This window comes from Acomys minous (assembly GCF_964271855.1).
Source record: "Acomys minous genome assembly, chromosome: 6".
NCBI lineage: Eukaryota > Metazoa > Chordata > Mammalia > Rodentia > Muridae > Acomys > Acomys minous.
Genome location: NC_140487.1, coordinates 94,406,551 through 94,420,368, shown reverse-complemented (window position 1 = coordinate 94,420,368; position 13,818 = coordinate 94,406,551). Strand labels below are relative to the sequence as shown.

General features: G+C 46.1%; 1 protein-coding gene across 4 annotated transcripts in view; it reads right to left on the bottom strand.

The window, feature by feature from the left end:
- The window catches only part of EIF2B3 (eukaryotic translation initiation factor 2B subunit gamma), a 68,180-nt gene that overhangs the window by 6,384 nt on the left and 47,978 nt on the right, over nt 1-13,818 (bottom strand). For all 4 annotated transcript variants that reach the window (XM_084786596.1, XM_084786597.1, XM_084786595.1 and 1 more), the window contains one exon: nt 11,984-12,132. In XM_084786596.1, the coding sequence (XP_084642722.1) occupies nt 11,984-12,132 (149 nt within the window). The remainder of the gene's footprint in view (nt 1-11,983; nt 12,133-13,818) is intronic.

Below are 13,818 nucleotides of genomic sequence, written 5' to 3'. Positions count from 1 at the left end.
CCCTTAACTGAACACTCAGAAGCAGCACCGGCTCTTCGTATTTGACTGTATTTAGAAACTACCCCTCTGTCTCCCACAGTCTGTTAGGTGGGAGGACAAATTATCATGTACGCTTGTATGCTATGTATAGATAGTGCCATGGCAATGTTTGAGAGTTGGTTCTTTCTTTGGCTGAGGGTACCAGTGACTGGACTCAGGCCCTCAGGCTTGCATAGCAAGCGTTTTTACCTGCTGAGACATCTCACCAGTCAGAAAAGGGTTTCTTTTCTTTTCTTTCTTTCTTTTTAATTTGAGACAGGGTCTCTCTAAATAGTCCTGGCTGTCCCAGAACTCACTACTATAGACCAGGCTGGCCTCAAACTCTGAGACCAACCAAATGCTGGTATTAAAGGAGTGCCTACCACGCCTGGCAGAAAAGGTCTTTTTGAAAACCATCACCAACATTTATTACACATATTTGTAAGGTACTAGCTAAACACTCCATATATTATGGCAATGAAATTTTACCAATCTAGCTGTTTCATCTGAAAAATCACCTGGGCAGGGCAATTGAGGTGGTTCAGTGGGTAAAGGCATTTGTTGTGTAACCTGGAGATTTGAGTTCAATTCCCAAAGCCCATGTAAAAGTGAAAGGAGAGAGCTGGTTCCAAAAAACTGTCCTCATTCGTCTCTATCCCAGCCCTGCCCCTGCCATTTGAACAGCACACACACACATACACAAATCATTATAAAAAAACAAAACAAAACAAAACAAAACAAAACAAAAACCAAGAGCACTGAGGCTGGAGAGATGGCTCAGCAGTTAAGAGCACTGACTACTCTTCCAGAGGACCCAGGTTCAATTCCCAGCACCCACACGGCAGCTCACAACTGTCTGTAACTCCAAGATCTGACACCTTCACACCTACACATACACACAGCCAAAGCATCCCAATGTACATAAGATAAAAAAACAATTATTTAAAAACAAACAAACAAATAAGCTAAAACCCCAAGAACATCTTTTGTCTTCGCTTCCAGCAATCTTTCTTTAGTAGGTGCAGGATGAGAACCTTCCGTATTTATTTGTTTTTTTTTTTTTTTGGTTTTTCGAGACAGGGTCTCTCTGTGTTAGCCTTGGCAGTACTGGACTCACTTTGTAGACCAGGCTGTCCTCGAACTCACAGCGATCCGCCCGCCTCTGCCTCCAGAGTGCTGGGATTAAAGGCGTGCGCCACCACGCCTGGCAAACCTTCCGTATTTAATTAGAGAAAACCTTTCTAGGTGATTCTCTGAATACCATTTTTATCTGATGCAGTAAAAATAGCACCCATATTTTACAGATGAAATAACAGATTTAGAGAATTTAAACCATTTGTCCCAAACCATGTAACGGGTAAACAACATATCCAAATCCAGTTCTGTTTGCTACCACCTACACTGTTGCCCCCACCTCCCCAGGGGACAGGGCTTCTCTTTTTAACAGCCCTGGCTGTCCTGGAACTCACTTTGTAGACCAGGCTGGCCTTGAACTTATGGGTCTTCATGCCTCTGCCTCCTGGGTGCTGGGATCAGAAGTGTGTGTCACCATGCCTGGAGGCATCAAGATTACTAAAGCTGCCTTATTCATATGAGGTTGAACTTTCAATTAGAAAGGCTACACCCATAAGGACTTTCCGATGTTACAGGCAGGGTCTCGGCAGGACTCAGCCAGTCCCTGGTACAACCCAGAAGTCTAGGGATGCAACCCATCCATAGAAGATGATCAAATTTTCACCTGATAAACTGAGTGCCTGGGCACACGCCTGTAATCCCAGCACTTGGGAGGCAGAGGCAGGTGGATATGTGAGTTCGAGGACAGCCTGGTCTACAAAGTGAGTCCAGGGACAGTCAAAGCTACACAGAGAAACCCTGTCTCAAAAAACCAAAAATAAAATAAATGAAATAAATAAAAACAAAAATTCACCTGGTGCCAAAATTCAGAAGTCTACAAATTCTCGTGAGCATGAAACAGCACCCAAGGAACAAAGCACCCTGTCAGTGCGCAGAAGGCTTTATTGCTTGAGATGGCAGAGCAGAGTAAACAGGAAACAGGCTATCTATGCTCTCCCCACTCCTAGGGAGGTGAAAGCCTAGTGTAGAAGGCTGCAGCATCTCTGTGGGTGGTATGAATGGGACAAGTATTAGTTTGCTTTTTGGCAGTCTCAGGATACATTCGGTGGGTGTTCCACAAGGTACAATCCAGAACTTTGCAACTTGTCGAAACTGCAAAGCATTACAGCCAGCAGTTACGGGAGCTTCAGATCCTTGGAGAAAGTTCCCTACAGAGGGTAATAAGGAAGGTACAAAATGCCTTATATACATGGGTTTCAGAGACAGAAGAGAGCTCCAATTGGCTAAAGCAAAGGTCGATGTCTGAACGTGACAGCAATGTATGCTTTCCATCAGTGGCTAAGGTCCTAAAAGTTTGCTCTGGAGCCAGGCAAAAGGTGGAAAACCAGTGGGCAGTCAGTAGGCAAAGAGCCAGTGAGCAGACAGTGGGCAAACAACAGCCAGGGAGCACACAGTCAGTGGGCAGATGAACGTCGGCGGGCAGACAAGCAACAGCCAATGGGATGCAGGAAGCTGTGATTGAGGATTCCTGGAAAGAAACTGTGCCTGCAAAGGCTGACTGATTAGAGCCTCAGTGATGTGAAAAGGTTGGAATGCTGTAGGTCCAGAGACTAATTACAAGTTACTCTGGGCTATCTTTAGTTCTTGCCCACCGTCCTGTTGAACCTAACATCCTGTGACTAACAGATAAAAACCTTTGGAACGCATTAACTTAACAAGCCCGAACTTCCACTGAAGGGCAAAGGACTCTACAGCATCTAAGGCCAGAGCGGAGTTCTCTGGGTCTTGGTGTAAGCTGCCTACCCAACGTAGCCACTAACATATTGGAAAAGACACTAACATATTTTTTTTGTTCTGTTACTAAGAAAGTTCACAAGATTGCAACCTTATTGGAACGTGTTTATTTGGGCAGAACTAAGTCTATGTTCCACGGCCATGGCCACTCACATTTGGCTCCAGAACAAACCACATCTTATTTCTTTGAGGTGAGAGCTGTTTCTTTCATTGACAAAGGCATAATTAAAGACTACTAACTGGGTCTACTGGAATCTGGAGATGGGCGGGAATGGTCACTGAAAGGAAGTGGCTGGAGTGACTGAGGTCAGACAGATTTCCATGGCAACCCAGAGCTCGCTTTAGCAGTTCTACGTAGGGTCTGCAGGAGCTCCCTTTATTGATCACCTTACCGCATTTATGTGTAACATGTTGTATGATACTTAGATGGTCAGTGTAGAGACTGTAGAGATGACAGGGAAAGCAGGTTGATTGACAGGAAGCCTGAAGCTTCTGCTCAGGGTTTCTATGAAGACTTTGAGATGAAACTGGGTATTACGCTTTTTTTTCTGACCATTTGCCTCACTGTTCCTCACTTTCATTGCAGTTATCACAAACTGCCTTTAATCCAGCACTGGGGAGGCAGAGGCAGACAGATCTCTGCAAGTTCAAGGCCAGCTGGGACTACACAGTGACGCTTTCTCAAAACAAAAACCTATCAAATAAAAGAACCAAACCAAACCAAAACCCCAAACCACCAAGGGCTGGGGTGTGGACCAGTGCCGAGAGCAAGCCTTGGGTTTCATCCTAGTACCATAATACATACACCAAAATACTTCATGTATTTTATAAATCTTTGGTGTTGGAGCTTGAAACCAGGGCCTAATGATTTAATCTTCTCTCTCTCTCTCTCTCTCTCTCTCTCTCTCTCTCTCTCTCTCTCTCTCTCTCTCTCTCTTCTTCTGGCCTCAAACTCACAGAGATTCACCTGCTTTACTCCTAACTGCTGGGATTAAAGGAGGCATGTAATACCTCACCTGGCTGTTTCTTATTTTTTTTTTTTTATTTTTTGGTTTTGAGACAGGGTTTCTCTGTATAGTCCGGGCTGTCCTCAAACTCAGAGATCCACTGGCCCCTGCCTCCCAAGTGTTGGGATTAAAGGTATGTGCCACTACCACCCGATTTAATAATTTATTTTTATTTTATGTACATTGGTGTTTTGACTACATGTATGTCTGTGTAAGATCCCCTGAAACTGAAGTTTACAGACAGTTGTGAGCTGTATGTGGGTGCTGGGAATTAAACCCAGAACTTTTGGAAGAGCAACCAGTCTTTTTAATCACTTGAGCCATCTCTCCAGATCTGTTTCTTCTTTCTTTCTTTCTTTCTTTTTTTTTTTTTTTTTTTCTCAAGACAGGGTTTTTCTGTGTAGCCTTAATTGTACTGGGCTCACTTTGCAGACCAGGATGGCCTTGAAGTCATATTGATCCTCCTGCCTCTGCCTCCAGAGTGCTGGGATTACAAGCATGCGCCACCACACCCAGCTTCTGTTTCTTATTTTATTTATTTTTTGGTTTTTCGAGACAGGGTTTCTCTGTATAGCCTGGGCTGTCCTGGATTCAGTTTGTAGACCAGGCTGGCCTCAAGTTCACAGAGATCCACCTGCCTCTGCCTCCCAAGTGCTGGGATTATAGGCATGCACCACCACTGCCTGGCCTGTTTCTTATTTTTGGAGACAGGGTCTCATACTGTAGTCCAGGTTGGCCTTGAACTCACCGTGTATCCCAGGCCTACTTTACCCTTGAGGCAGTACTCTTGCCTCTGCCTCCTGAATGCTGTGATTACAGCCATGAACCCCCACGATCAGCCTATGATCACTACACACAGGCTGTACTGAGAACTACAGCATCCGCCTAGAGATGAAGGGTTTTAGCTAGCATCACATGCATTACCTGCTCATGCCAGAAGAGATGGAGAGGTAGGGCTGTAGCAACCTCTCTTAAACTGCCAGTTCTCAGCAGGAGCTGCATTTTCCCACTGAGTCCCTATATCCCCTGGCAACAGAACCAGTTTCTACATCCTAGTATTAGCTCTCAGCTTGGCCCTAGGGACTCTTCAGTGTTCTCTGAGAAGCTACTCAGTGATGGTTAAGGTTAATGGAGGCTTGGTCCTTAATTCTTCTTGTTGAGCTCACATTTTAAACAAAAATGAAGACTCTGAGAAAGTATTATGCTTCTTTGGCCAGGTGTGCCATTCTGTGTCATGCCACATAAGGAAAAAGCCCTGACTGCTGTGGCATAAGGGTGTTTCTAAGTTCTCTATCCTTTCCTGGTATTAAGTCTTTCTTCAGTACTCTGTGTGTGTGTGTGTGTGTGTGTGTGTGTGTGTGTGTGTGTAGACCCAGTCTCATGTAGCACAGGTTGGCCTCAAATTTGCTATATAGTTGTTTTTTTTTCAAGACAGGGTTTCTCTGTGTAGCCTTGGTTGTCTTGGACTTTCTTTGTAGACCAAGCTGGCCTCGAACTCACAGAGATCCACCTGCCTCTGCCTCCCGAGTGCTGGGATTAAAAGTGTGCGCCACCACACCCGGCCAATATACTATATATTTAAGGATAACCTTGAAGTTCTGATCTTCCTCGTCTTGAGGTCACAAGTGCTGGGATTACCAGTGTGTGCCACCATGCCTGGCTAGGACTGGTGCTATAGCGCAGTAGTAGAATGCTTGCCTAACATCAGCAGAGAGCTATGAATTTAAATCTTAGTACCAACACACACACACACACACACACATGACTTCCTTTAGTTCATTCTAGGGAGGAAAAGAACACACACATACTTGTGTGTACATTTGTGTATGCACAATGTGCTGCATTTATCTATGTGTAAGCGTGTGTGCACTCATGAGAAGTGTACAGGCAAGCATATACTTTTGGAGACTAGTGGCTTACTTCAGGTGTCTTCAATTATTTATTTTATTATTATACATTTACTTATTTAGTGTGTATGTACCATGGTGGGTGTGTGCAGGCAGAGGAGTTGGCTCTCTGCTTTTACCATGGGTTCTGGGGAATCGAACTCAGGTTACCAAGCCTGCCAGCAAGCACCTCTACCTGCTGAGAGATCTTACTAGCCCTTTATCTTATGAGACAGGATCTGTTTGAGCTCAGAACTTAACATCTTTGCCAAACTAGGCGGTCAGCAAACCTCAGTGATCCCTCCTGTTCCAGCTCCCTAGACTGGGAGTTCAGGCATGCTCTGCTGAGACCAGATCTTTTACTTGAAAGATGTATTTTATTTTATGTGTATGTGTGTACACTCACATGTGAGCAAGTGAACAAGTACATGAGAAGGCTGGAAGAAGGTGTCATACTCCCTGTAACTGGAGTTACAGGTGGCTGGGAGCCACTTGACATAGAATATAAGGCAGGGGATATTAGTTGGGACAGTGTCTTAGATTTGATCCTTGGCACCACACAAATCAGGAATGGTGGTGGTGTATGCCTACAATCTTAGCCCCGCCCCCTCATCCTCTCTCTGTCTGCCTGCCTGCCTGCCTGCCTGCCTGCCTGCCTGTCTGTCTCTCTCTCTCTCTCTCTCTCTCTCTCTCTCTCTCTCTCTCTCTCTCTCTCTCACACACACACACACACACACACATAGAGCATCTCACTATATACTGCCTTGGTACTCAGTATATAGACCAGGCTAGCCTCAAGCTCACAGAGATCCACCTGCCTCTGCCTCCTGAGTACAGGGATTAAAGGCTTGCAGCATGTACCACCTATTTTTTTGGTTATTGAAGACAGGGTTTTTCCTTGTAGCTCTTCCTGGCTGTCCTGGAGCTCACTCTGTAGACCAAGCTGGCCTCAGACTCATAGAGATCCACCTACATCTGCCTCCTGAGTGCTGGGGTTAAAGGCATGTGCCACCACTGCCTGGCTTCATATCTTTTTGTTTTTTCGAGACAGGTTTCTCCTGTAGTCCTGACTGTCTTGGACTCACTTTGTAGACCAGGCTGGCCTCGAACACACAGAGATCTACCTGTCTCTGTCTCCTGAGTGCTGGGGTTAAAGGCGCCTCAGCTGAATACTCACTTTAAACTGAGCATGCTGTCCTTTGCCTATCGTCCTAGCACAGGGGAGGTGAAGGTAGGAGAGTCACAAGTTAGAGGCCATCTATAGCTAAAATCTAGCTGTAAGTCAGCTTGGGCTATATAGGGAGACATTGTCTATAACCAGCCAAACAATCAGTGCAATATTAAAGAGTTTGAAATGACCCAAAAAAGGGGACTGGAGCCAGGCGTGGTGGCACATGCCTTTAATCCCAGCACTCAGGAATCAGAGGCAGGTGGATTGCTATGAGTTTGAGGCCAGCCTGGTCTACAAAGCGAGTCCAGGACAGTCGGGACTACAAGAGAAACCCTGTCTCCAAAAACCAAAAACCAAAAACCAAAAAAAAAAAAAAAAAAAAAGGGACTGGAAGCTGGGCCTGGTAGTACAGGCCTATAATCCTACCTACTTGCAGGAAGATCATTTTAAAAGATCAAATTTAAGGCCTGGGCTATAGAGCCAGTCAAGGGCAGCTAAGGCAACTTAGTCAAAGCCTGCATTAAAATAAAAAGTAAAAAGAGAAGACAAGGGGCTGGAGGGACGATGGAGGCTGCGAGGACCTGAGTTATGTCTCCAACATCCAAGCTGCGCCGTTCTCAACCACCCCAACTCCAGCTCGAAGGGATCGGACACTCTCCTCTGGACTCCAAGGTCACTTTTGCCGTACACATCATTAAACAACACCAAACCAGGGTAGAAATGGTTCAGCAACTAAGTGCATAGGCTGCTCTTTCAGAGGACTGGAGTTTAATTCCCAGAACCCACACCAGGTGGCCACAACAGTCTTAACCCAGCTCCAAGGAGATAGGATTCCTTGGTACCTATATTCAAATGTAAACATGCATACTCTGAAAACACACACACACACACACACACACACACACACACACACACACACACACACACACACGATACTGCAGGTGGCAGAACACTTGGCCTAAGCAGAACCCTGGGCTCAATCCCAGTCACCACAAAAAAGCAGGTGGAACGGGGGTGGGGTGGGGCGGTGGTGAGGACTGAAAGGTAAGGGATCCAGTGTAGCTTGAAGGCTATGCTCAAGGTAATAATTAGAACGAGAAACAGTAATAACTTGTTGGGCTTTGTGGGCTGAACTTGGCACAGGAAACCCAGGTAAAAGCCTGATTTCCAGCTTGCTTATAATGAAGATGGGACCGGAGACAAGTGTACTGGGGACAATACAGATGTGGCTCAGTGGACTCAAGAGACAGACAACAAACTAAAGCCTTGATAATCAACATTTTTGATTCCTGAACATTAGCTGTCATAAAAAGTAGTAGAAAATAAGGAAGATAGGCAGGAACTTCCTCAGAATGGTTTTGCCTCCAGCTTCCCACAGGTGCTTCCACAGCATTTCTCAGGCCCTGAGGGCCTTGGGCAGGCCTCCAGCCCACCGTCCATAAGGCCCTGGGGCCCATACTGCTGCACACTTGACCATGAGAAAGCCCCTCCTACACAACCCCATACACCACTTTGACATTGAGTCCAGACACAGTAGCAGAAAGGCAAACAAGCCTCACACCTGCATTTTAATTACCATTTCCAGGTTTATCATGGGGTAATTAAAAGTAAGTGACCCCCAAACAATGGGGTATCTGATCTTATCACCAGATGCTAATTTGAAGGACTGGGTAATCTCTCCTGGCCTTCCTGGTCATTAGCCCTGTGTGGTCCAATCATTCCCCTCCCCCCTTTAAGACAGGATCTATCTCCCTTTTAACTTGGATTGGCTGTGAACTCAATGATTCTCCTGCCTCAGCCTTCAAAAGTGCTGAGGTTATAAACAAGCAGGCACTTGTTCCTTTTTGTTTTTTAAGACAGAGTCTTACTATGTAACCCTTAGCTGGCCTCAAACTTACTGTGTAGACCAGGCTGGCCTCAAACTCACAGACATTCACCTGCCTCATTGTCATGTGGGTGCTAGGGTTCAAATTGGGGTCCTCTGGAAGAGTGACCAGTGCTCTTGCGTGCCAAGCAATCTCTCCAGCTCTTCCTTCCTTTTCTAAAGCAGGCTCCAGGAGGGAAGCACTTTACTAAGATTGCCAGCTCAGCTGCGTGCTAACATCTGTAATCCCGGCACTCAGGAGGCAGAGGCAGGGAGATCTCTGAGTTCCAGGCCAGCCTGGTTTACAAAGAGAGTCCAGGACAACTCTGTCTCAAAAGAAACAACAACAACAACAAAAGATTCTCAGCTCAATTAGTCGCTGTCAGAACTGTGAAAGAAACTGCTTTCTCCACTGTTTTGTTTTGAATGGGGTGTGGTATTACAGGACTATTTGGGCCAGTTGGCGCCATTTCAAGATAAACATTCAACTGAACTTCCTCCACAAATTACCCCCCTCCCCACCCCCATTTCATTTTTTGGACACAATGTAGCCCAGGCTGGCTTCTAATTATGGATCCTCCAGCCTCTTGTCTCTTGAATGCTGAGAATTTGCTGCTATACTGAGCCAGCCCAGTGATTTTCCAGGCAGAGGCAGAGGGGCAAAGGGGCAGAGGCACACCCCTGTGAGTTCAAGGCCAGCCTGGTTTACAAAGCAGGTCCAAGATAGCCAAAGGTACACAGAGAAACTCTATCTCAAAAAACAGAAACAAAACCCAAAAACAACAACAAAATTGTTTTGGCAGTTGGACACTTTTAATCCCAGTACTCAGGAGGCAGGGGCAGGGGCAGGGGCAGGGGCAGGGGCAGGGGCGGGGCAGGAGCAGAGGCAGGTGGATCTCTGAGTTTGAGACCATCCAGGTCTACAAAGGGAGTTCCAGGATAGCCAAAGATAATCCTATCTTTAAAAAATAGGAACAAAAAACTTCTTTGCTGGGCATGATGGCACATAGCTTTGTTCCCAGAAGAGGCAGAGGCCGGTGGATCTCGGAGTTCAGGGCCAGCCTAGTGCGGTGGTGAGTTCAAGGCCAGCCAGGGCTATATACTGAGTCTCTTATGTTTTCCTTTTCTTTTCTTTCCTCCTTTTTTCCCCTTTGGAGACAGTGTCTCTCTACATACTAAATCTGGCTGTGTATTCAATATGTAGACCACTGGTCTCTAACTCAAAGGAATCTGCCTGCCTTTGCATCCTAAGTGCTGGTATTAAAAGTATTTGACATTTCTTTCTTTCTTTCTTTCTTTCTTTCTTTCTTTCTTTCTTTCTTTCTTTCTTTCTTTCTTTTTTATGAGACAAGGTCTTGCTATGCATGCTATGCTGGCCTTACACTTATCATATATAACCAAGGCGAGCCTCAAATGTGAAATCCTCTTACCTCTGGCTCCTGAAGTCCTGGGACTATTGGAGGGTGTTACTATGTTGCTTAGGAATCATTCTTTTATTGGTTTTGTTTTTGTTTTTGTTTTTTGTTTTGAGACAGGGTTTCTCTGTGTAGCCTTGGCTATTCTGGACTCACTTTGTAGACCAGGCTGGCCTCGAACTCACAGCAATCCGCCTGCCTCTGCCTCCCGAGTGCTGGGATTAAAGGCATGCGCCACCACGCCCGGCTCTTTTATTGGTTTTAAATACAGTTTCAAGGGCTGGAAAGTTGGTTCAGCTGTTAAAAACAGTGGCTGCTCCTCCAGAGGACCCAGATTCAATTCCCAGCACCCACATGGCAGCTCACAACTGTCTGTAGCTCCAGTTCCTGAGGATCTAGCATGTTCACATAGATACTCATGCAGGTAAAACATCAATGCAAGATACAAAGATTTAAAAAAAAATATAGTTTCAGCAAAGGTTTAATTTTTTCTTTTTCTTTTTTTTTCTTTTTTTAAAGATTTATTTATTTATTGTTATGTATACAGTGCTCTTTCTGCATATACACCTGCAGGCCAGAAGACGGTATCAGATCACATTATAGATGGTTGTGAGCCACCATGTGGTTGCTGGGAATTGAACTCAGGACCTCTGGAAGAGCAGCCAGTGCCCTTAACCTCTGAGCCATCTCTCCAGCCCCTAATTTTTTCTTTTTCAAGACAGGGCTTTTCTGTGTAACAGTCTTGGCACTTATTATATAGACCAGGCTGGCCTACACAGAGATCTACCTGTATCTGCCTCCTGAGTGCTGGGATTAAAGGCGAGCACCACCACGCTTGGCTGTCAAGGTTTATCTTTTGTTGTTTTGCGGCAGAGTCCCATGCATTCCAGGCTGGCCTTGAATCCCTAAATTCCTGACCCTCCTGCTTCATACCCAATTTTTGTGGTGCTAGGATTAAACCCAAGCCTTAGACATATATGCTAGACAAGCTCTCAACCAACTATCTCCCTAGTCATCCTGGACTTCGTACTTCTTTTGTTTTGTTTTTCGAGACAGGGTTTCTCTGTGTAGCCTTGGCTATCCTGGACTCACTTTGTAGACCAGGCTGGCCTTGAACTCACAGAAATCCTCCTGCCTCTGCCTCTTGAGTGCTGGGATTAAAGGCTAAGTTTTTATTTTTCACATATGTGGATGTCTGTGTACGTGTGCACACATATTTCTGGGTGCCTGCAGAGACCAGAGAAGCCCTGAAGCTGCAATTATGGGTAGTTGTGAACTGCTAGATGTGGATGCTGGGAACCAATTTTGGGTCCTCTGGAAGGGCAAAAAGTGCTCTTAACCACAGGGCCATCTCCCCAGGCCCCATCCTTAGACTTTAAACAGAGCTGGAAGTGTTGACGATTATGTTCTGTTCTATCGCGCTCAGCCTTATTCCCTTGAAACAAGCTCTGTCAGTGAAGCCAAAGCGTTGTCTCAGCTAGGCAAGCTGGCTGTATTGTTCCCGGGCTCTATCTGCCTCCCACTCCCAATGCTGGGGGTAGAGGCACATATGGTCACGCCTGGGCTTCTGTGTGTGTTGAGGATTCAAACACAGGTCCTCATGTTTGCATAGCAGGTTTTCTTTGCCTTGGAGGCAAAACCACATTCCAAAGGCACCAACCTTCTTCCTTCCCTTTCTCTCTGACCCCAAAGTGGGTCCTTCCTGGGCTGGGTCCCATCAAAGCGGCCTCATGAAGGCACAGAGTGAGACATACCCTTCTTCCACGGTGACTGAGTTCATGAGAAGGCAATTGGCAATGGTCACTCTTTCTTGTATGACACAGGAGGAGCCAATGACTGAGCGCTTGATGGATGACTTCTCTCCAACTTGTGAATCTGGCCCTATGAGGCTGTCAACTCCAACCTGCAAAAGGCAAACCGAAAGCCTGTCCATTCATCTCAACCACCTATAAGTCAGCCTTTGAGCTGGCATCTAATGGGACCCTTCTATAGAGATAACTTAGGGGGAATGATTAGCACTTATTCCTCAAGACCCAGAGGATCAAACAGCTTTCCCAATACCAGTTCCAACTAACACCAAACCGTGGGTCCTCCTCTGACAAGAAAAAAAGCAAAAAACTGAACAAATCAGACATACGTGTGCATTCACGTATTTACACACTTAACCCAGTTTGGCCATCAACTTCTTATCCTCCTGCCTCAGTCTCTCTAGTAGCTGATTTCAAGTTTAAGCCAGGCATGGTGGCCACACCTTTAATCTCAGCACTTGAGAGGCAGAGTTACATAGTGAGACCCTGGCTCAAAAAACAAAAACTCACCAACCAGACAAAAACAAGTTTATGCATGTGCGCTGTCATGATGTGCTCTCTTGAATAGAGGGCTCAAACTGGAAAGTGAAAAAGAGGAACAGACTGAAAGCTCCTGTTCGAAGCCCACACCACAGACTCTTGTTTATAGAGTCAGCACTTGCCCTGGAAATCTTTGTCCTCTTTTTACTCTGAGGCAGGTCTTACTATGTAGTCCAGGCTGGCTTAGAACTTGCAATCCTCCTGGCTCAGCCTCCTCCACTCTCCAATTATAGGTATACAACGCTATGCTGGGTCTCAGGAAGTCTCCTCCTCTTCTTCCTCCTTTCTTTGTGGAGGGGGCGGGGGAGGGAAGGGGCAAGATCTCACTATGTATCCCTGGATGGCTTGGAACTTGCTTTGCAGACCCCACAGAAACTCCATCTGCCTTTGTCTCCTGAGTCCTGACTAAGGAATGTGGCACCATGGCCAGCTCCCTTTCTCCTTTTGACTGTGCTTGGAGACAAGCTCTTACTATGAACCCCTAAGCTTACCCCAATCTTGCTCTGCATCTCAGGCTGGCCTAGAACTCAGTCCTCCTGCTTCGGTCTCCTTAACGTCCCGGCTGCAGGGGTGTGCCACTACATGTAGCTCCAGGAACTCCTCATCACTCTCGTGTAACCCAGGGGCTCACTCTTCCGTGCTGAGCAGATGCTCTACTACTAAGCCATCCCTCCACCCCTCCTTTTTACTTTTGACTTTTGAGGCAAGATCTTACTCTTTCCCGGGGTAGCAATGCACATGTGCTATAACTAGCCAGGTTTTCAACTTGTGATCTTTCTGCCTTGGCTGCTCCAATGCTAAGATTATACCTGACCACCTCATCGGCTAGGAAGTCTTCTTTTATTCTTATTTATGGGTGTGTACATATGATAAGAGTCCTTTCTTGGGCCGGGCATGGTGGCGCATGCAAGAGGCAGGTGGATCGCTGTGAGTTCAAGGCTAGCCTGGTCTACAAAGTGAGTCCAGGACAGCCAAGGCTACATAAACAGAGAAACCCTGTCTGGAAAAACAAAACAAAACAAAGAAAAAAGAGTAATTTCTCCTGCTCTACCATGGGAGTTCCAGGGACTGAACTCAGGGTGCCAGGCTTAGCAGCACATAGCATCCATTGAGGTACCTTGCCAGCCTAAGGAGTCTTCTTGAAGGAGACTCTACTACTAGAGCCAAGATGGAGATGGGATTTCCTTTGTGCTAACGGGATCTAGGCTGAAGGGCTCCAATCTAAACCCGCAATAAGTCCC